This window comes from Plecotus auritus, assembly GCF_963455305.1.
Source record: "Plecotus auritus genome assembly, chromosome: 4".
In the NCBI taxonomy this organism is placed as follows: Eukaryota; Metazoa; Chordata; class Mammalia; order Chiroptera; family Vespertilionidae; genus Plecotus; species Plecotus auritus.
This window is the reverse complement of record NC_137775.1, coordinates 189,443,756-189,466,706: the sequence shown is the minus strand read 5'-3', so window position 1 is coordinate 189,466,706 and position 22,951 is coordinate 189,443,756. Positions and strand designations below refer to the sequence as shown.

Sequence of the window (22,951 nt, the reverse complement as noted above, 5' to 3'; positions counted from 1 at the left end):
GTGTATCAGGAGCTCTGGGTATAGGGAGCTCTGGGCATGTACTGGGAGCTCTGAGGTGTACCGGGGGCTCTGGGGTATCCTGGGGGCTCTGGCATGTACCAGAGCTGACCTGCAGCCCTTTCCTCAGAGAGCCTGGTGGGGAAGATTTTTCAGAATCACACAAATACCCAAGTGCCTATCACCACGAGTGCCTGAAGCTCTTGTTCCGACAGACAGACAGACAGCTGGGCCCGCCTCCCTGCATCTCTCACATAAAGTTCCCAGGCTGTGCCCAGCCCGTCCCCACCCCCCCGGGAAAAGTGGTGAGATGCCAGGAGAAGCGAACTCAGATTGGGGGTCTGGGGAGGCTCCCCTGAAGAGTAGTCAGCCGGGGGACAGGAGGTGGAGGGCCTGGCGGGGCGGGGGGGGGGCCTGAGGGAGGGCTGACAGAACAGGGCAGGGGGACCAGAGGGGCGTGGGAAGCGGGGCTGGAAGGTGAGGCCAGGGCAGGGGCAGGCCCCCCACCTCTGTCTCCTGTCTCCACCTCCCATGCCCAGCGGCCCAGGTGCCTTCACTTCTGCAGGGAGCGTCCGGCTGCCCCTCCTCCCCCAGGAACAGCAGAGATGGACAAAGGCGCCTCTAGCTTCCTCCCACAGGCCCTGTGGTCCCCAGTGAAGAGCCCGCCGCCCGCCCCCCCCGCCCCGCCTTTGTATGTTAGAGGAAAAGAAGAAGGATTTATGGGTGGAAATCAAGGGTTCCCTCCTGCTCACGCAGACAGAAGAGAGGGCCCCGTTGTGTGCCAGGTCGTAAATAAACAGCCCCCTCCGTCCAAGGAAGCAGCAGTTCACAGAGTCTCTGCTCCCGTCTGTGCCCCACAAAGGCCCCTGCCTGGCACCCGGCAGCCGAGGGGGCACGGCCGCCGGGTGCAGAGCGGGTGCAGAGCGGGTGCAGAGCAGCGGGTTTCCCATCCGAGACTCCGGCGAGGGCAGCGCAGACCACCCCGCTTACAATGAGCCCCGCGGCCTCGCTGTAGACTTCACGCCCGCCGAGCCTTTCATAGCCTCAGACGGGCCCCCTGGCTGGGTCTCTGGCTCCCCTTTGCAGAGGTGGCCCCGGGACCACAGCGGGGACTCAGGGCCCCCTCCCCAGCCACCTGCTGGCTCAGGTGAGCTCAGCTGGCCCTGCGGCCTCACACCTGGCCGGCCACCTGCAGCGAGGGCTCAGCATCCCTGGGCGAGTCCCTGTCTGGGGTGGGAACCCTGATGACATTTTATTATCTTTTAATTTTTTATCTTTATTGTTGAAAGTATTACACATGGCCCCCTTTTCCCCACTGACCTCTCCCGGCCACTCCCATCACCCCCCAGGCCCTCCCCGCTCCCCACTGTCTGTGTCCCGGGTTACGCCTCTTTGCGCACAGAAGTTCATCGGCTGATCTCTTCCCCCGCACCCACCCTGCCCGCCTTCCCTCTGAGGTTCCGCAGTCTGTCCATGCGTCTGTGTCTCTGGGTCTATTTTGATCATCAGTTCATGTGGTCCATGAGACTCACAGACGAGCGAGACCATGGGATCCTTGTCTTTCTCCGACTGGCTTATTTCGCTCCGCATAATGCTCTCCAGGTCCCTCCACCCGCTGACATCGTAGACTGCAGCCTCCTTAGCTTCGAGGCAGAGGTCTTTCATGAAGAGCTTGGCAGTGCCAGGCTGGGGACATCAGGTCTCTGCCAGCTGGGGCACCCTGCAAAAGGGGGGTCCCTACATGCCCCCAGGGGGGCGCCAGCCTCGCGATGCGCCTAGTCATTCACAGCCCGATCCATCAAAGACCCTGCAGGAATGTCCCCCTCACGGGCTAGCCCGTCCCCTCCACATCATGTCTGCTCTTTGACCTGGGGAGGGGTCTGCCTGCCTCCCCTCAGCCCCCGCCGGGGCACGTCTGACGCCCTCCCGGCCTCTCGTCCACGCAGGAAGCCTACGTGATGGCCAGCGTGGACAACCCCCACGTGTGCCGCCTGCTGGGCATCTGCCTGACCTCCACGGTCCAGCTCGTGACGCAGCTCATGCCCTTCGGCTGCCTCTTGGACTACGTGCGCGAGCACAAGGACAGCATCGGCTCCCAGTACCTGCTCAACTGGTGTGTGCAGATCGCCAAGGTCAGTCGGAGGGCACGTGCCCGGGACGGGGCGCGGGGCGGGCGGGCGGGCGGCCCACAGTCCCGCTACCCGTCGCTCCTCTCCTGGGACGCGCGGCCATGAGTGGGAGCCCCACGTTCTTTGGGTCTTTCGCCTCCAGTTGTGCCTGTCCACTGCACGCTGGGCATCAGGTCATCCGGCTACATTTTCTTAAATACATTTCTATTGATTTCAGAGAGGAAGGGACGGCGGGGCGGGTGGGGGGGGGAGAGATAGAAACATCGATGATGAGAGGGAGTCATTGCCCGGCTGCCTCCTGCACGCCCCCTACTGGGGATCCAGCCCGCAACCCAGGCATGTGCCCTGACCGGGGATGGAACCCGGGACCCTTCAGTCCGCGGCTGACGCGCTCCCCACTGAGCCACACCAGCAGAGCATCAGCCGCATTTAAATCCGCCGTCCTGCCTCCTGCGCTGTTTGGCTGTACTGGGTGTGGACGGCCGTTCACAAGCGGCTGTGAGCTGTCCGCCTGTGACACATTCGCTTTCCAATTCACAAGGGACGCTGTGTTCCAGGAGCCGGCGGGACCCGAGTCTGTCGGGGGGGTGTGGCGGGGGAAGGGAGACGCGGGGGAGGGGGAAGAAATGGTTCCCTCGGCCGAGAAGAGAGACATTTGCTCGGGGTTAGGGACTATTTATCTAAGGATTAAACCATTTTCTTTGTACAAATCTGAAGCGAAACTACCCAGAAACACTTCGTGGCTGACCAGAACCCAAACTCGCAGCCTTGGCGCAGCGGGATTTGCAGAGCTGTGAACGCCGGGCTGGCACCGGGGCTGAGCCGTCTTGGGAAACTGTCTAAATATTGTCGGGAAGGCGGTTTATTGTCCCGGCTAAACTGCCAAGACGGCAGATAAAATTGTATCGCCCAGGCGAAAGGAAAAGCAATCATTTCACAATCATAGGAATGGCGAGGGAGGGAGGGGGTGGGAAGGAGTGCAGAAGGGAGCCCCCCCCCCCCGCACCCCTTGCTGCAGGCGTGGAAATGGCTTCTGTTCTCCAGACCAAAGTCTCGGGCTCAGGACTTGCAGCCCTCACCGGCCCACCCGTCAGGAGGCGAGCGTTTCCTGAACGCCTGGCGCATCAGGCCACGGGTGGCTGTCACTGACAGGCAGTAACGTGGTGGCTTCGGAGAGCGTGCCCACGCTTTCTGGTTCTGTGAGCCAGGTGGTGAACCCCGAAATGTACTGCGTGGCACAGTCACCTCTACAGCCTTCTCATCCAAATGAGTCCCATCCCTGCAGCCCGCAGGGCATCGCTGCTGCCCCTCGCTGCCCCTGGGGGCCCATCTCCTACTGCAGAGTCCAGCCGGGGAGGAAGCCGTCCGGGCTGTGGTGAAACTAGCATTTTCCCAAGCCTTTCATGTTTTTAAATACATTTTTATGGATTTCAGAGAGGAAGGGAGAGGGAGAGATAGGAACATCCATGATGAGAGAGAATCACTGATCGGCTGCCTCCTGCACAACCCCCACTGGGAATCGAGCCCCCAACCCGGGCCTGCGCCCTGACAGGGAATCGGACCGTGACCTCCTGGTTCCTAGGTCCACACTCAATCACTGAGCCGTGGGGGCTGGGCTCCTAAGCCTTTTAGACAACAGAGCGTTCTCATCACCTAACCCAGACTAAGACCTCACAGCCTGGCCGGGTGGCTCAGTCGGTTAGAGTGTCACCCCGATGCACCGAGGCTGCGGGTTTGATCCCTGGTCGGGGCACAGACGAGAATCAACTGATGAGTGCATCAGTTAGTGAACAGCAAAGCGATGTTTCTCTCTCTTTGTCTCTCTCTGAAAATCAATTTTTTTTTAATTTATTTTATTGATTTTTTACAGAGAGGAAGGGAGAGGGATAGAGAGCCAGAAACATCAACGAGAGAGAAACATCGATCAGTTGCCTCCTGCACACCTCCCACCGGGGATGTGCCCGCAACCAAGGTACATGCCCTTGACCGGAATCGAACCTGGGACCCTTTGGTCCGCAGGCCGACGCTCCATCCACTGAGCCAAACCGGTACCGGCTGAAAATCAATTTTTAAAGAAAGAGCTCACAGGTTTGAGTTTTCAGACAAATGAGAGAAGCGTGGGTCGCCGGGAGCAGCCTGAGACTGCGTGAGGAGAGCGCTCGGGAGGGCGAGGGCCAGGGCGAGGGCCAGGGCCTCAGGAAGAGGCTTCGGTCCGGCCGCCATCCTCGGGCCACAGCTCCGTACGCAGCAGCCTGCTTAGCTCCGGCTGTGAGATAATACTGAATCAGGACCAGCTTCCAGAAAATAATTAAGTTCAAAGGATTCACTTTCCACGCGCGCTTCACTGTGGGGAAACTGAGGCCTGGGGTGTTGAACTTGCCAAGGCCTCCAGCGAGCAGGTAGCAAACCGGGGATTGGACGCCAGGCGGCCTCGCTCCCCGATCCACGCTCATCGCCCACAGGCCAGCGAGCAAGCGTCCCCGTCCCCACAGTCGATGTCAGTGCCACACGATCTTGCTCTGCTGGAGTCAGACACCCTACACCGTCCCACCTCCTCCAAGGGCCGGGTCAGCGGCGGGGAGGCCGCACTATCGGCCCCACTCCCCCAGGGGCATCTGCTAAGCCGTCCACGTCCTGCTTCCCACCACATCCGTGTCCACATGTCAGTGCGTGCCCGGATTTTCCACGTGGGGGGTATCTCACTCCGGGCCCCTCCCCAGGGCTGTGGGACGCGGCAGTCGTGGGAAAACAGCCTGTACATGTCCCCCCCGCAGCCACCCCGCCAGGAAAACCTTCCCCTCGCGGGCCCTGGCCCTGGGCCCCTCCTGTGTGAGGTCTCGGCCGGCCCCGCAGATTCCCTGGCACCTCCGTATTTCAGAATGCAGCCCAGCCGGCCCGCAGTCATTCACAAAAATAAGCATGCTGACGGCATGGAAGCGAGGCTGTCGAGGCAGGAAGTGAGTTCCCCAGAGGCCCCGCGGCCCTGCGATGCCTCTGCGGCGTCTCCGCGGAGTTCTGAGCGCTCGCCAGCAAGACGGTGGCTGGTTGAAACGTAACCCTGCTGGGCGCTGAGTGGCCGCCCCCGTGCCTCAGAGTGTGGGACCCAGACCGAGGGACAGCGTGTGATCGAAGTTCAAACGGGTCTAATCTCCCCGTCCCAGAATTATCTCGCATTCAGACTCCTCCGCTGATGAGCCGCGGGCTCCAGAACATGGGACCTGCCCTTCCCTCCCTTCCCCAGGCGGCTCCCGAGAACACAGCACAGCTCACCCCAGTTGCTCTGGCCCTTTAAAGGCCGCGGCGTGGGGCGGGGTGGAGCGGGGCGGCCGAGCTCAGTTCATTTACTGGGTTTGCACAGTGACAGGGACCAGGTGCTCCTCAGCTGTTTCTTACTCACTTACAACAGGGATTCTGACCACCACAGGGTTTCAGAGGCAGCGGGGCGGGGGGGGGGGGGGGGGCCACAGAGGTGGGGGGAGAGAAGAGCTTTTAGAAGCAAATTCAATAGCCACGTGACTTTCATGTAAAACACGTGAGACCCCTAACCGGTTTGGCTCAGTGGATAGAGTGTCGGCCTGCGGACTGAGGGGTCCCGGATTCGATTCCGGTCAAGGGCATGTACCTTGGTTGCGGGCACATCCCCAGTAGGGGGAGTGCGGGAGGCGGCTGATTGATGTTTCTCTCTCATCGATGTTTCTAACTATCCCTCTCCCTTCCTCTCTGTAAAAAATCAATAAAATATATTTTTAAAAAAAACACACACACGTGAGAGAGCCCTGGCTGGTGTGGCTCAGCTGGTTGGGCGTCATCCGGTGCACCAGGAGGTTTGGGGTTCAACTCCCAGTTAGGGCACATGCCTGCATTGTGGGCTTGGTCCCCAGCAGGGGGCGTGCAGGAGATGGCCCATCCATGTTGGACTCTCACATCCATGTTTCTCTCTCCTCCCTTCCTCTCTCTCAACAAATAACTAAATAAGCTATTCTTTTTAAAAATAAATAAAATGACAGAGAGGGGACAGATGGACAGATCTGCATTGGCCGTGAGTCTGGGAGGTGCCCGGCTCTGGGAGCACATCCTGCTGGCCAGCCACCACCCAGCAGCCAGGTCTGGGCCAGATGCCCAGCTCCTGCTCCGTGGCTGTCCTCCGCGTGGTCCACGTGGGAATGAGACGCCAGCCGGGGGCGGGGAGGAGTCACGGAACCCCCCACGTCACACTCCCCGCGTGCCTGTCTCAGGGCATGAACTACCTGGAGGAGCGGCGCCTGGTGCACCGGGACCTGGCCGCCAGGAACGTGCTGGTGAAGACGCCGCAGCACGTCAAGATCACGGACTTCGGGCTGGCCAAGCTGCTGGGCGCCGAGGAGAAGGAGTACCACGCGGAGGGCGGCAAGGTGAGGAGCTGGCTGGGGGCCCGCGGCGATGGCCCTCCGTCCACTGACTGACGGACGCGGGGGGCGTTCTCGGGCCGTGCCAGGGGACGTCACAGCGGCTGCCGCCGACACCTGCGTCTGGCTGGGGTCTTCTGCCCGTGTAAGCCGGGGTCTCGGGGGCAGGATTTGCTGGGGGAGTGAGCAAGGATGTTTCCGGTGGAGAATGGAAAGCAGTCACGTGAGGTCGGCTCCATCTCCGGGTCCGCCGAGGTCAGGCCCCGGCCCCTGCAGGAGAAAGCTCCTTCGGCCGGCAGCTGGGAAGGGTCACCGCTGGGTTGGTGGCACGCGGCTGTGAGAACATGTCAGAGTCCCGAGGTCTCTGTGATGCATGCTGGGCGCCCTCCTCTGACAGGTTGGGGGGCTCTCCCCAGCAGGGAGCCTTCAGAATGCTCTGGGTCAGCGGGACCCTCTTAGTTTCTCTCCGGCCTGCATGGCCCCAGCAAACCCCATAAGCATGGGGTGGATAGGACCACGGGGCCCAGACCCAGGCCCTGGCCTCCGAGAGCAGCCCTCTTCTCAGCTGATGGGAAACCTGCCCCTCCTTCTGGCAGAGCCCTGGGCCTGGGGGTGGGGTGGGATGGGGGGCTGGCCCCCCCACGCGTGTCCCCTGTCACCTGTCCCAGCGGCGTGACGGCCCGGCTTCAGCAGGGGGAAGCCAGGGGTTGTCTCATCGCCTTACCTCTGGTGTCCCCAGGTGCCCATCAAGTGGATGGCCTTGGAATCCATCTTACACCGGATTTACACCCACCAGAGCGACGTCTGGAGCTACGGTGAGTGGAGCCGGAATCCCGAGGCCGTTGGCAACCTTGTCCTGGGGCTGAGCCCCTCCGATGGCTCGCTGAGCCGCACTGAGTGCTCGCCATCCAGGCGGGGGCTGACAGCAGTCCCGCTGCTGCTGTCAGTGACGCTAAGAAAGCGTGACGCGGGCAGTGGAGTCCACACCCACACTGAATGCCACCGCTGCCAGGGAGCTTGTCCAGGGGGTGGGGGGGGGAGGGGGGGGAGAGAACTTGAACTTGGGAAATGCCTGCATCTGCAAAATCAGACTGAGCTCGACCTCTTGCGTGAATTTGAAGTGAACTGAAGGGAGGTCGCAAGTGAGGTTTTCCCGGGGCAGTTTCCGTAAAGAAAGGAGGTTTCATCCAGGGGCTGGGGCTGGGGAGGGAATGGTGGTGAGCGTGGTCTCTGGCGGGTGTGGTCCCGGGGGCGTGGTCTCGTGGGCGTGGCCTCAGGGGTGGTCCCGGGGGCGTGGTCCCGGGGGCGTGGTCCCAGGGGCGTGGTCTCAGGGGCGTGGTCCTAGGGGCTTGGTCCCAGGGAGCGTGGTCCCAGGGGGCGTGGCTCGGCAGAAATGCACGGTGAGGAGGTGTCTTTGGGAGGCGGTAAGAAGAGGGGGCTCGCTTTTGCTTCCAGGGTCATCAGGACCCCAGGCTTGCTGGCCCCCTGGCAGTCCCATCTCGCCTTCCACCTTCTGGCTGCTTTGCCTTTGCACCAAGGGCTGCCTGAGCAGAGTGTCCCTCAGGCATTTTCCCAGAGGGCTGTGCTGCGGCGCTCACCGCGGTGACCACCCCCCTCCCCTGCCACCCAGCCAGCTGCTGAAGGGCTGCACGCTGCTGGGGGGACTTGTGACTTGTCACCTGTCCTCACTGTGGGAGCCGCGGGCAGCTCACCGTGCAGGCGAGGACTGGCTCCCTCAGGGGTCCGAGTGTACCTAGAGCAGAGACTTGCAGGCATGGAGGTGAGAAGACCTTCAGGGCCCGGCCGGTGTGGCTCAGGGGCTGAGCATCATCCCAGGCACCAAGGGCTTGCTGGTTCGATCCCCAGTGTGGGGCTTGCAGGAGGCAGCTGATCCATGATTCTCTCTCCTCCCTGATGTTTCTATCCCTCTCCCTCTCTCTCTAAAAATCAATTTTTTAAAAAAAGTCAGATGCTTTTAAAGAAAGAAAGACCATCAGAGAACTGGGGCATGGTCTGAAAAAAACACCCATTTGAAAATTACCGCTTTGATTTTTTTTTTTTTTAAATCATGATTGATTTTGAAAGAACAAAGTATAGGGTTTTTATGTTTATCAAGGGAACACAGGGGACTTTGTTTCTAATTTTTCATATATATATATATATATATATATATATATATATATATATATATATATATATTCTTTTTATTGTTTAAAGTATTACATGTCTCCTTTTTCCCCGATTGGCCCCCCTGCCACTCACTCCCGCGCCCCAGGTCAAGCCCCACCACCCAGTGTCTGTGTCCATTGGTTACCAGGGGTCCTCAAACTTTATAAACAGGGGGCCAGTTCACTGTCCCTCAGACTGTTGGAGGGCCGGACTATAGTTAAAAAAAAAAAACTATGAACAAATTCCTATGCGCACTGCGGGCCCGGGACGCGTCAGCTGCTAAGCAGGACAGGCAGCGGCACCCAGTGAGCCGGATACATGTCCTCGGCGGGCCGCATGTGGCCCACGGGCCGTAGTTTGAGGACGCCTGGCTATGCTAATATGCATGCTTACAAGTCCTTTGGTTGATCTCTTACCCTCTAATTTTTCTTTTATTAAAACTCCCAGCGTGCAATCTTGTTGCAAGCCCGCGTGTCCTCCTCCAAGCTGCTCGGGGCGCGGTCTGCGCGGTCCCTCCTGCCCGAGAACAGGCTCACATTTACTCACTCACATGGCCGGGGTGTCTCAGCGGTTGTCACTGAAGTTTACCATTTATCGGCCGCTTGCTATTGGCCTGGCGTTGTCTGAACATTTCAGTTATGTTATTGGCCCCTCCTAACATCCTAGACAGACACTGTCATCACCCCACTTTACAGAGAGGTACACTGAGGCTCCCAGCGCGAGCCCATTGCCCAGGACAACGGACACACGGGTTTTTAAGCATAAGAAACCGTATCGATAGTGATGACCAAGGACAAGGCGTCGGGGTCACCGACTCATAAAGCGGCAACTTCTTCCTCGCAGGGGTCACCGTGTGGGAGTTGATGACCTTTGGGTCCAAGCCCTACGACGGGATCCCGGCCAGTGAGATCTCGACCATCCTGGAGAAAGGGGAGCGCCTCCCGCAGCCGCCCATATGCACCATCGACGTCTACATGATCATGGTCAAGTGTGAGTGACTGCCAGGGCCCCGCCCTCGCACAGCTGCTCCTGGGAAGGCGTTGCCGCCGTAGCCAAACAGCGGAGCCCTCGGCTCCCCAGAGAAATGCCGCCCCGGTCTTTGCAGCAGGCAGTCAAGTCCAGGGACACCCGTCCATCAGCCCCTCGGACATTCCTCCGGAAGCCGAGCCTGACTCACGGAGCCCTGGGGCCCGGCATCTGCCCGTGGCCGTGAGCAAATCAACAAAATCAAAGTCCCCCGTGAGCCACGACACCCACCCACGCCCCCTGTCCTGAGTGGCTCCAGGGACGGGCCCGCCCCGTTTGGGAGTGAGTGACCGGAGAGACTAGTCATGAGTAACCGCACAAGGCTGGTAGAATCGGTAGAATCAGCATGCCTGCCTTGACTCCGATCTTTCCAGTCGTGGATTTACGTGCGGTCTGACGGCAAGTAAACATCTGAGGCCGGCCCAGGGTGCGAGTGCCCCGGTTCACGCTGTTACGGCAGCAGAATCCCAAGCTCAGCGGGTCCCCAGGGCGACATGGCCGTGTGCTGAGCATTGACCCAGAAGGAAACGGGGGGCGGGGGGAGCAGCGTCGATGTAAACATTGATGCCTCTCTGAACTCTCAGCCGCGGGGTCATCTATTTTTAACGTCCTTGTCTGGGGGCCGAGGAAGCTGGGAGCTGAGGTCACCCGGCAGTCTGGCCTAAAAATAGCCTGACGCCCCGCTGGTAGGAAGTAAATGTGAGGTCCAGAGGCAGGAGGGCAGCCAGTCCCAGCTGCTCCTGCAGCTCGTCGATCAGGATCAGCCGGGGTCATGTAAGCAAGGCCACCAGCCTGGTAACAGGGGAACAGGGGTGTCCTCTGCTCCTGCCTCCGCCCCCCCCCCCCAGCCCACGAGCACATGAGGACACCAGGGCGGAGACTTCCCAGACCCCCAGGTTCTTAAAGAAAGTCCCCAAGTTCCCCTACACGGGCTCTGGTTTCCAGTTGGCAAGACTGCTGAGTGGCTGTAGACGAGGGGCACGTGGAGTGAGGACCTGGGGGCTTGGCCACGGGGCACCCACAGTCAGGGCAGCTCCCAGGGGTCCCCCCAGGGTCACGCCGCGGTGCTGGCCTTGGAGGAGCAGGCGGGCCCATCAGAGATGTCACGTTGCTCCGATTCATACATGTCTGTTATCGGGGACACAATATACATACGTGTCTGAGGACACAATACACACACGTGTCTGACTTTGACCACGTCAGCACCAGTTTGCCAAGACCGGGAGGTCCATCAAGGGAGTAGGTTTCTGCGGCACTTACTTGTCGGGAGGGCCTCCCCGTGAGCCTTCCCCTGAGCAATGCTGTCCTGGGTGTTATTGTTGGGGCTCTCCCTGAACCCCGTTCTCTCCTCCCTCCTCCAGGCTGGATGATAGATGCAGACAGTCGCCCCAAGTTCCGCGAGTTGATCAATGAATTCTCCAAAATGGCCCGAGACCCCCAGCGCTACCTCGTCATCCAGGTACCAGACCTCAGTTTCTATAACACGCATCCGTGTCCGAGGCTCCACCCTGTGCCAGCCCCGTCCCCCAGGCCGGCAAGCAGGCAAAACGGCCGACCTCTCGGGCACCCCCCGCCCCTGCTGGCAGGCTTCGATGGTGAATGGGGAACTGGGGGTGGATGGCAGCAGGGGGCGGGGCTGGCTGCCAGCAGCCAGGGAAGATGGCCCTGATCGCAGGCTAGGCCTAAGGACCGTATCCGCTCACAAATTTCATGCACGAATTTCGGGCCTTTAGTATTATTATAAACAGTCCCTCAGCCACTAGTAGCAGAGTACACACTCCATAAACGCTGCTGCTTCATGCCTTTCTTCTTCCCCCTAAGCGTTGGCATTTCATTCAGGGGGCTTTTAAGCATCAAGGAATTTTTAATGTTTTTTCAATATATTAAAGGCCCATTGCACGAAGATTCATGCAATAGGCCTTCCTTGCCCTGGCTGCCAGCACCGGTTTTCCTCCGGCACCTGGGACCCACTCAGGCCTTCGCTCTGGCCGCTGCCTCCCGTCTTCGCTCCAGCCGGAGCACCACTCCTGTAGCTCCCTCCACCCCCCACCTTCCCCCTCATAGCAGGCATCCCGCCCCGCCCAGCCGCTCCCCGCCTGCATGCGTGCTGCCCAGAGGCCCGGAGAGCTGGGGAGCGGGGCCGCCACCATCTTTGTCGGGTTAATTTGCATACTCACGCCTGATTGGCTGGTGTGTGTCATGAAGTGACAGTCAATTTGCATGTTTCTCTTTTCTTAGTGTAGATTTTTAGTGATTTCAGAGAGGAAGGGAGAGAGAGAGAGATAGGGACATCAATGATGAGAATCATTGATCGGCTGCCTCCTGCACACTCCACACTGGGGATCGAGCCCGAAACCTAGGCATGTGCCCTGACTGGGAATTGAACTGTGACCTGGTTCACAGGTCGATGCTCAACCACTGAGCCACCACTGATGTTTTAATTCCCGGCCTAGGGAGGGAGAAAGCCGCCACACGGAAGAGAACCAGGGTGATTGTACTGTGACTCACCTGGCAAGCACATCGCCTGCCAGCAATGGACTCCTAGACCCCGGGAGCCAAGAAAGGGATGCCCTCCCCCTGGGCCTTCCTCACGGCCTCCAATCCCTCCCCCCCTCCCCCCAGGGCGATGAGAGGATGAACTTGCCCAGCCCCACGGACTCCAACTTCTACCGCGCGCTGATGGACGAAGAGGACATGGAGGACGTGGTGGACGCGGACGAGTACCTGATCCCCCAGCAGGGCTTCTTCCACAGCCCTGCCACCTCCCGCACGCCCCTGCTCAGCTCCCTGGTAAGAGCCGCCACTCCTCGCACTCGCTCCCGGTTGGAGTGACTGGAGTTTTAGAGAAAAGGACGCCCATCTGGTGGAACTCACTGAGAGACAAAGAAGTGCATTTAACCAAGGGACACAGCCAAAGTCAGAAAGAATGCATTCAGCGTGTTAACGCTTTTTATGGCGTCGGGACCCCCGGATGGTAGTTTTTTCAGGTTCGCTGGGGAACAGAACTAAGTCGGAAGCAGGCCTAGTGTTCCTACAGCTCAGGGGTCAAGAGGAGAGGACGCGCCTTTAAATACCGCCGCGTCGTGAGGCGCTCCGGGTGCATTCGGGGAGGTGGGGGAGAACGTAGAAGCGTCCCATAAACTCCTCCAATTCTCTTCCAGAGTGCCACCAGCAACAACTCCGCCGTGACTTGCATCGATAGAAATGGGGTACGTATGGAGGCCTAGTGGACCGGAGCTCAGTGGCACCCTGGGCACTGCGCTATGAAACCTGGGAAATGCCCAGGTTAACCCCGAGATCCCTGGTCCTCCTGCCCATGGCTTCTCCCCGAGGCCCTTTACCCCAAAGCCCGCGTGAGCTGTCACTCCCAGACCAGCAGCCTCAGCATCACCGGGCAGCTGGTGACAGATGCAGAGCGGGGGCCCTGCCCGGACCGAGGAAATGGATCCCTCGGGGAGCACCCAGCCCCCTGGGGGTGCCAAGGCTCGGTGGCATGCAGCCTGGATCTGGACCCCATTTGCCAAAGGGGAAGCCACTAGCCACGTGTGACTGCTTACATGTAAATGTTCATTAAGACCAAATGCAGTTCAAGGCCCAGTTGCTCACACACATGGCTAGAGGCTGCGCATGGAGAAGCGCAGGTCAGAGGCCGTGGCTGCCCGTGCAGACGGCCCGCTGGGTGGACGGCCTGCTGGACGGCGGTGCCGGGCCTGCCGCCCGCCCGGGTCTGGGCCAGCAGCCTGGGGACCCCGGAGCGTGTTAGGAACGCAGACCCTCAGGCCGCCCAGACCGGAGAGTGCGAGCCCGCCTCCTTCCCCTCCCCCCCCCCCCCGCAGAGCTGCCCCCTCAAGGAGGACAGCTTCCTGCAGCGGTACAGCTCGGACCCCACCGGCGCCCTGACCGAGGACACCCTCAGCGACGACTTCCTGCCCGCGCCAGGTGAGTGGCCGTCCTGGGCACGCACGCTTGGCAGCCTCAGCCCCAGACCCCAGCCCCGGCCGGGGCTTCCTTCGGGCGGACCCAGGGGTGGACACGGGGGCAAATTGGCAGGCACAGCGGGGGGAGTGAGAGGAGGTGCACACAGCCAGCCCAGCGTGGCCCGCCGTCTCCCCGAGCCCGGGACGGGGGCAGGGGTGTCGCAGCTCAGTGTTTAGAATGAATCTGCAGGTGCTCCAGGCTGTGGAGCAAACAGCTCACACGTACGTGTGTGAGAGAGTGCGAGGGTGTGTGTGTGTGTGTGTGTGTGTGTGTGAGTATGTGTGAGTGTGAGTATGTGAGAGAGTGTATGTGTGTGTATGTGAGAATGTGTTTGTGTGTGTATGTGAGTGTGTGAGAGTTTGTAAGGGGATGTGTGTGTGTGAGAGCATTGCGTGTGTGGAAGTATGTAAGAGAGAGTGAGCATTGTGTGTGTGAGTGTGAGTGTGTGTGCATGTGTAAGAGTATGAGCATTGTGTGTGAGTGTGTGTGCACATATGTGCATGTGTAAGAGAGCAAGCATTGTGTGTGAGTGTGTATGTGTGTGTGCACATGTGTGCATGTGTAAGAGTGCGAGCAGTGTGTGTGCACATATGTGTATGTGTAAGAGAGCGAGCATTGTGTGTGTATGTAAGTGTGTGCACATATGTGCATGTGTAAGAGTGTGAGCATTGTGTGTGTGTATGAGTGTGTATGTATGTGAGTGTGTGTGTGAGCATTGTGTGTTTCAGTGTGTATGCATGTGTAAGAGTGTGAGCATTGTGTGTGTGTTTCAGTGTGTATGCATGTGTAAGAGTGTGAGCATTGTGTGTGTGAGTGAGTGTGTATGTATGTGAGTGTGTGTATGAGCATTGTGTGTGTGAAAGTGTGTAAGAGAGAGTGTGAGCATTGCATGTGTGTGCATGTGTGTGTGCGCGTGAGTGTGGGGGTGACAGGTTCAGTCCCCTCTTTCTCTCCTGGCTCCATGCTCGGCCTGTGAACATGTGCTTTTCTGATCTAAACTTTACCCCCAAACACCCCCTACCTGCCTGCACCCCCGAGGCAGGCTGTCCTTCGAGAGCTCTAGGGGGCGGGAGGCAGGGGTGCCCGTTTCTCTGGGGCACAGAACGGGCACAGCCTGTTTGAGCGGCAGGAAGACCGCCATCTCCAGCTCCCTCCCCGTCACCCACCCCCTGGGAATGCTCACAGGGTCAGAGGAAGCCAGGGAGGCCGCCCGCCCTCCCGCACGGGCTGCTGACGGCCTCTGCTTTCTTCCCGTCCAGAATACATGAACCAGTCGGTCCCCAAGAGGCCGGCGGGCTCGGTGCAGAACCCCGTCTACCACAACCAGCCCCTGAACCCCGCTCCCGGCCGGGACCCGCACTACCAGAACCCCCCCAGCAGCGCCGTGGGCAACCCCGAGTATCTCAACACCACCCGCCCCTCTGGCGTCCACGGGGCCCCCGACGGCCCTGCCCGCTGGGCGCAGAACGGCAGCCACCAAATCAGCCTGGACAACCCCGACTACCAGCAGGACTTTCTGCCCAAGGAGGCCAAGGCCAACGGCCTCTTCCCGGGGCCCGCGGCCCAGAACGCAGACTCCCTGCGGGTGGGCCTGCCGAGCAGCGAGTCCATCGGCGCGTGACCGAGGAGGTGGCCACAGCCGCAAGGCCAGCCTGCCGCCCCCGGGACCGGCCACGCAGCTCCCGGGCCTGCCAGCCACCAGCCGTGCCCACCACTCCTGCCCCCGCCCCGGACTGGTTCGGCCGGGTCCAAGGATCTTAGATCGTCCGATCGGCCCCCCCTTCGGCCAGGCAGCGCCCCTGCTCGGATGTGCGCTGGCAAGTTGCGGGGCGTCCCTCCGTCCTCACACCCTGAGGCCCCTCTAAAGGCACCCAGGAAAGGACGCTGTCCCGGGGCAGACGCGCGCCTGGCAACGAGGTCTCTTAGGGAAGAACAGAAAGCTGCGTCCGCATGAGGCGTGTGCTGCTCGGGGACCCGGGCGGCGTCCAGGGTCGGTACTGGTTCGGTTCCGAATGGGCTTCTCTGATGAGGGAGAGGCCTGGCCGTCCGTAGCTCGCGCTGCCCTGAGTAGATGGGGCCCACCTGGGGCCACGAGCAAGGCCAGCCGACAGCGGGCACGGACCATCGGCTCTGCCCCGGCTCTCCCCCGCCCCAGGGTCACACGCGCCCTCCCTGACCCCCGCAGCTGACGGTACACGGCACGGCGTCCCGGCGTGGCAGGTACGAGAGGATGAGCCACTCTGAACCCTTCCCGGGCAGCAAGAACCCGAGGCGGGTTCCTCCTCGGACTCGCTGTTCTGCGTGTCTCCGTGGTCCTCCCTCGCCATCCCGTGACCTGTGTCTTCCCGTGACAAGCCTTAAGACTTCCTTGTTTGTTTCCATTCCATTCCTGTTGGAACCCGACACGGTTTCCCCGTCAGCAAGGGAGACGGTGCAGCCAACAGGCCAGACTGGCTCCCAGTCGAGTCAGCAGCATTCAGACCAGAAGCCTTTAATTAAGAAGCAAACTGTTCCTTCCTTCCGACAAGTGCATATCCCCCAGATCCGAGGCGCAGAGGAAGTCCATCCGGCCTTGGGGGGTCGGGGGAGAGCGCAGATCCGGAGGCTGCGGAGAGGAAGCTGTGCTGGGGACTCGCTGAGTCTTCCCCCAAAAAAGATTCGCTTAGGCTACTCGTGGAAAACCCTTCCTTCTTCTTTCCCTTTAAACGTTTTCTACTCGAAGGGTACTTTGCTCTTCTCTTTGGGGAAGCCCCCCGCCCCCCGTGAATAGAGGACCCAGCACCCACTCACAGCTTCGCACTGCCGCTTCCCAGCTGGGAGTGATGATGGGGGGGAGAGGGTGGGGTTCAGGTGGCAAATATGAAGGCGTGAGTTTGAAGCTGACGGTAATGCCTTCCCAGCATCTGCAGGTGTAGGAGAAGAAAAAATGTCTTCCTTCTTAAAAAAATGTCTCTATCATCGGAGGGCCCAGCTAGGTGGGGCGCCGACTATGTTTCTAATCTGGGTGCCCCTACGCCCCCACCTGTTCGAGGTGGGCCTCCCCAGTGCGTTACACACTCGCAGCCACACCCACCGCCCACCGAGCCCCCGGAAGAAGCACCCCCCCCACCTCTCTGGCCCCGGGCTGTGCTCAGCCACACACACACACACACACACACACACACACACACACACGTGCAAAATTGTCCTTTCGCTTTTGAAAGATTTAGTGACTCTCAGGTGGATCAGGGCCCCACCGTTTTGTTACCAAAAAAATATGTTTCCATGGAAATATAAGCTCTGTTCAAGTTAGTGCCATCACGCTGGCAAATACCCCTGAGGCCTAGGCCAGCAAAAAGCCATAAAACAGAATCCCTGGTTTCAAGAAATTCACAGCAGAGCAAAGGAGATGTCCCACAGACACTCACCTTAGAGCAAGGGGGCAAACGCTAGGTGAGACGCGGCACTGGGGGAGGAGGGGGGGAGGCTGAAGGTGAGAGGGTCGGAGGCCCGAGGCACCAGGTGGAAGGTGTGCTCCGGGCAGAGGGATCCCCACCTGCACCTGCCAGCGGACCCGCTGAGCCAGGCCCACCCGCTGCCCCTTTAAGCCTGGGAGTCCCCGGCATCGCCCCGGGCTCCCCGCTGGGGAGGTGGCGTCCCCCCAGAAACTAGAGAGTGCTTGGGGACACGGCCGCACCCCATCGCTAAGCATCTGAGTGTGAAGCCACTGCCAGGAAGCCACCTTGGTGGCTCCTTCACCTCAGACGTGACTCGGGGTCTTCAGTCCCCACTGGAAGCCAGTCCCGTGCCAGGGTCGCGGTGACGGGCGGGAGCGGAGGCGGCCGTCACGTGCAGCCATGGGACCCCAGTGTCTGTGTAACGGAAATAGTTGACGCGGTAACGTAACCACCTCCTCGAGGTTTCCACTCTCCGGCGGGAAACCTAGTTGCCCGGTTCGCTTAAGGTTGTGTTTTTTGGGAAGTGATTCTCCCGTCTGTCCCCTCGCCTGGGGCTGTCAACCTAACCCGTCAGGAAGCCTGCCTCCCCCCACACCTGCCTCCCCCCAATACCTGCCTCCCCCACACGCCTGCCTCCCCCCAATGCCTGCCTCCCCCCGACACCTGCCTCCCCCCCCACGCCTGCCTCCCCTCAATGCCTGCCTCCCCCCGACACCTGCCTCCCCCACACGCCTGCCTCCCCCCAACTCCTGCCTCCCCCCACGCCTGCCTCCCCCACATGCCTGCCTCCCTCCACGCCTGCCTCCCCCCAATGCCTGCCTCCCCCCCACGCCTGCCTCCCCCCCACGCCTGCCTCCCCCCACGCCTGCCTCCCCCACACGCCTGCCTCCCCCACACGCCTGCCTCCCCCCAATGCCTGCCTCCCCCACACGCCTGCCTCCCCCTAATGCCTGCCTCCCCCACACGCCTGCCTCCCCCACACGCCTGCCTCCCCCCCAACGCCTGCGGGGTCGGCGGGGGGGCATACACCTCTGTACTCAGACACACACAGACAGGACTTTCCATGAACGTCTATTTTTGTAACTTTTTTGAGGAATATTAGCCTCTTATGTAGCACTGAACTTTGTAAGGCATATTTTCTAAAATACATTGTTAATGATGTCAGAGAAGAAGGGAGAGAGAGAGAGAGAAACATCCATGATGAGAGAGAATCATGGCTCGGCTGCCTCCTGCACACCCCTCACTGGGGACGGAGCACACGGCCTGGGCACGTGCCCCAACCAGACTGCCAGGCCTTTCAGACAACACGCGTTCTCACCGCCTAACCCAGACTGCGCCCGCAGAGCCCCGGCGGTGGCTCCGTGGGTGAGAGTGCCGGACCCTACACCGGGGTTTCGGCGTGATCCCGGGTCAGGGCACATAGGAGACCCAACCATGAATGCAAAAATACGCGGAACAACAAGTGGCTGTCTCCCCCCTGCGGGGTAGCATAGAGACAGCGGGCTCTCCCGGGGCCTGGACCCGCCGGCATGCGGGAGGGGCGTGCGGGAGGCAGCCGCCCCCGGCCAGCCGCCCCGGCCACCGCACCACCTTCACGTCTGGGGCGAGAGGAAACGGACTGACAGTTACCCGCAGAGGGCGGGCGGCAGGAAGCCCGCCTGAGCCGTTGGATGGCTTTCATCGAAACGAGAGGGTCGGTGCGTTCAGGAACACGTGCATCCTGTCCACAAACTGTATCTGGGACAAAAACAAGCGATGCGCGTGGCTTCTCGCTCCCCGGCGGCAGGCACAGGGCACCAGGCTGTCCTCTCTGAAGGCCTCCAAGCCCCCCACCCCCCCCCCCCGCCGCCCATCGCCTGGCGGGTACATTTACATGCATTTACTTTCTTTTTAATGGAAAACCTTTCCACCTAATTTGGCTACGAAATAATCTTGCAGTGTAATAGACTCTCCGACAAACGGGGCCCTCGGGTTAGAGGGGAAGACTGAGGAGCTGGCCAGAGCGGGAACTTCCTCGCGAAGCCAGCGGCAGCCTCCGCGCGGGCTCATCGCTTTGCACTCGCGAGTGTGGCGCGAGGAAAGCAGTCTTGTCCGAGGGAGGCGCCAGCCTCCGTGGCCACGGTGTACACGTGCGAGCAGGACGCGTGGGCTGCGTGTCGCGTGTTCAGCGGTTCGGTGTGCGCCACTCATTGTCCTCTGTGCATACGCACCTATGCGAACGGAATGATCTGTATTCTTGGCTAACCATGTGGCTACTTGTTATTGATCCTATCTGACCTCCTGTAGATGTTCTTTCCTGATGACTTTTTAAAGTTCATTAATAAACTTTATTTTTAGAGCACTGTCGGGTTGAAACGCTGCAAAATGGGGCAGAAAGTAGGAAGTTCCCGACCCACCCTCCCCCCTCCCACACAACCCTGATCCTCCCTCCCTATTGCCGCCCACACGCCAGCAGCCTAGTCGCAGCTGAATGCCTGGAGCAGGGGTCCTCAAACTACGGCCCGCGGGCCACAGGCGGCCCGCCGAGGACATGGATCCGGCCCGCCGGGGGCCGCTGCCTGTCCTGCTTAGCAGCCGACGCGTCCCGGGCCCACAGTGCGCATAGGGATTTGTTCATCGTTTTTTTTTTTTTAAACTATAGTCCGGCCCTCCAACGGTCTGAGGGACAGGGAACTGGCCCCCTGTTTAAAAAGTTTGAGGACCCCTGGCCTGGAGGTTCCGGGTGGCAGTGGGATCAGGACCCGCGTCCCTCAGCTGGGGGTCCCTCCGGGTGCCGTGCGGTGGGCGGTACACTCTGACGCACGTGCTTGGATTCTACGGTGATTTCACGCCATTCGCACCTCCTGAAAGCTCTCCTTCCCAGATTCCCTTCGAGTGCTCCGGCTCCAGCTCCACAGAGCCCCGAGGGATTCTGTGGCCACGGGTCTGCTTCCGGAGACCCCCCAAGCGAGCGGCGTGTCGTTGAGATCCCCCCGGATGCTGCTCAGGGTGACTAATGCCCGCGGCCCTGTGCGCAGGTGCACAGACTCGCTGCGGCCCTGTCACCACCTCCCCCCTCACTTCTGGACGGCTCCCCCTCCCCCACCCCCACCAGGACTCCTGTCGGGTGGGAACTCTTCCGTAGCGGGTCTCATTTCAGACACTTCCCTACTGACCCACCAAAGTGCCGAAGGAGCCCTGGCTGGTGTGGCTCAGTGGACAGAGCACCGGCCTGCAGACGGAAGGGTCCCAGGTTCGATTCCGGCCAAGGGCACACGCCCGGGTTGCGGGCTCGATCCCCGGGGCGGGGGGGCAGGGGTGTGCAGGAGCCAGCCGATCCATGATTCTCTCTCATCATTGATGTTTCTCTCTCTCTCTCTCTCTCCCTTCCTCTCTGACATCAATAAAACTATGTTTTAAAAAAGAAAGGTCCCTGCCGAAACCGGTTTGGCTCAGTGGATACAGCGTCGGCCTGCGGACTGAAGGGTCCCGGGTTCGATTCCGGTCAGGGGCATGTACCTTGGCTGCGGGCACATCCCCAGTGGGGGGTGTGCAGGAGGCAGCTGATCGATGTTTCTCTCTCATCGATGTTTCTGGCTTTCTATCCCTCTCCCTTCCTCTCTGTAAAAATATCAATAAAATATATTAAAAAAAAAAAAAAAAGAAAGGTCCCAACCTCAAGGCAAACACACCAGCCCCACTCCCCTCCCTCTGCCCCATCGCTCCAGCTGCAGCTCCGTGCGAGGGGCCGAGGCCGGAAGAAATGTTGCTTTGAGGCCAAATCTCGTCCAAGTAACTCTAACTGTGAGGAGAGAGATTCCCGAGAGCGGAGGGTCTGGGACGGAGACGGGGTTCCTCCTGCCTGGGCCTGGGTTCCCCCAGTGCCCGGCTCAGGCAGTTCTCCAGGTTTCGTGGGGTCCCGGTTCCTTCCCCAGGCCACGGGTCCTCCCTCCACACCCCGAAAACGACGTTTAAACACTTGGGTAGAAAAGCCAAACAATCCCATCTGAATGGCGCCCTGGTCTCAGAATCAGTAAACAAAATATGGCCAAGAGCCTGTGGGCGTGCATTTATCATTATAAAGGGGTGCCTTGCGGGCCCTCACCCTCTGCTCCCATCAGTCGTGTGGGGCGGCGGGGGAGCGGGGGGGGGGGGGGGGGTTGGGTACAGCCACATCCACACACTGGCCTCCTGCAGGTTCTGCCTTGAACCTCTCCCTGCCCGGGACTGAGCCAGAAATCCTAAAAACTGGGTCCGAAAGGAAACAGCAATATGCCCTGTCCCCCATCCCTGGGTGCTAAGCCTTCTGCTCCCGAGCAAGGAGCTTCCGGGGCCCCCACCCACCCCGCTGGTCTCTCACCCGAGTCCCTGGTACCACTTCCTTCGGAGACAAGGAAACACATGTAATTTGTCCGTATCTGCAGCTTTAGCACATCGTCAGCAGACCCTGGCCCGTGCCCGTGTCACGCCCAGCCAGCAGCTGGCTTTGGGATCCTTTCCTGTGCGGGGAGGACGCTCTCACAGCCCAGTGGGGAGCCGAGTGGTTGCCGCAGGGATCCCGGGACCTGCAGAGCCAAAAACAGTCCCTCTCTGGCCCTTCTCAGGACGTTGCTGACTCTGAAACAGCTGGTTAAAAGGTATTGAAACAGAATTCGCCAGGGTGGCCGATGTCAGTGCAGTCAGTCGCTCTCCTACGTACCACCGACGGGTAACTGGACGGTGTCGTGAAAAAAGAACCCCATTTAAAATAGCAACTGAGCCGGAACCGGTTTGGCTCAGTGGATAGAGCGTCGGCCTGCGGACTGAGGGGTCCCGGGTTCGATTCCGGTCAAGGGCATGTACCTTGGTTGCGGGCACATCCTCAGTGGGAGGTGTGCAGGAGGCAGCTGATCGATGTTTCTCTCTCATCGATGTTTCTAGCTCTCTATCCTTCTCCCTTCCTCTCTGTGAAATATCAATAAAATATATTTAAAAAAATAACAATAAAAAATAAAATAAAATAAAATAGCAACTGAGACAACACAGCAGCGAGGGACCCGCTTAAATGAAAAGAAAGACTAACACTTGGCAGAGGCGTCAGAGCAGACTTAAGAGATAAACAGGTAGCAAGCCTGGGCCTGGTAAAAATACCAGTTCCCCCTTAATTACGACGTGACGTCACGGCGACTCCAATGAGGCCGTCAACTCATTATGTGAGGAGGCGGGAGGCTTGGAACTTGGAACGCAGGAGGTGCACAGCAGAAGGAGAGAGCACTGGCAGCAGCCGCCTTCCGCTCGGATGACGTCAAGGACGTGAAGCGCTCGGTGAAACGGGATGTAGTGAGAGCTGCGCAGCACGCGGTGGCCTGGAGAGTCGCGCACGCGAGAGCGGGGAAGGTGGGAACAGACACGTGTGTGCGTGGACATGCAGCGAACGGTAATGATAGCGTTTCCGGGAAGTGGGGGAGGCGAGGCTCTTCGATACATGATTTGGAGAAAACGTCTACGCATTTGCCGATGGGTGAGAGCTCTATCTCACACCTCACCCCAGAACAAACCCCAGGTGCGCTAAAGATCTCACTTAAAAACCAAAATCATCCAAGTCTTGGGGGAAATGGATGTGAACTTTTTTGGATCGTAGGATGGGAAGGCTACGCTAATGATGACAAAATTCCAGAGGCTCAGAGGAGAAGATTGGCAATGTGGCCACCAAAATTATTTTGGGGGGATTATAAGAAAAAATAACTAAACAGGTGTGTTGTTTTTTTTAAGTCCAAATTCATGTTAGGAGATAAACTTTGAGATACATCAAGGGCTAATGTCCTAAAATATGAAGAATTCCATTGGATCCATAAAAGAAGTTAAATACCTT

General features: G+C 59.7%; 1 protein-coding gene across 2 annotated transcripts in view; it reads left to right on the top strand.

Annotated features, from left to right (window-relative positions):
* Positions 1 to 16,624, top strand: part of EGFR (epidermal growth factor receptor) — a 133,335-nt gene extending 116,711 nt beyond the window's left edge. For both annotated transcript variants that reach the window (XM_080663943.1, XM_080663944.1), the window contains exons 20-28: positions 1,944 to 2,129; positions 6,362 to 6,517; positions 7,251 to 7,326; positions 9,524 to 9,670; positions 11,068 to 11,165; positions 12,329 to 12,496; positions 12,868 to 12,915; positions 13,543 to 13,645; positions 14,944 to 16,624. In XM_080663943.1, the coding sequence (XP_080520069.1) occupies positions 1,944 to 2,129; positions 6,362 to 6,517; positions 7,251 to 7,326; positions 9,524 to 9,670; positions 11,068 to 11,165; positions 12,329 to 12,496; positions 12,868 to 12,915; positions 13,543 to 13,645; positions 14,944 to 15,305 (1,344 nt within the window). In that variant the 3' untranslated portion in view covers positions 15,306 to 16,624. The remainder of the gene's footprint in view (positions 1 to 1,943; positions 2,130 to 6,361; positions 6,518 to 7,250; positions 7,327 to 9,523; positions 9,671 to 11,067; positions 11,166 to 12,328; positions 12,497 to 12,867; positions 12,916 to 13,542; positions 13,646 to 14,943) is intronic.
* Positions 16,625 to 22,951: the final 6,327 nt, after the last annotated feature.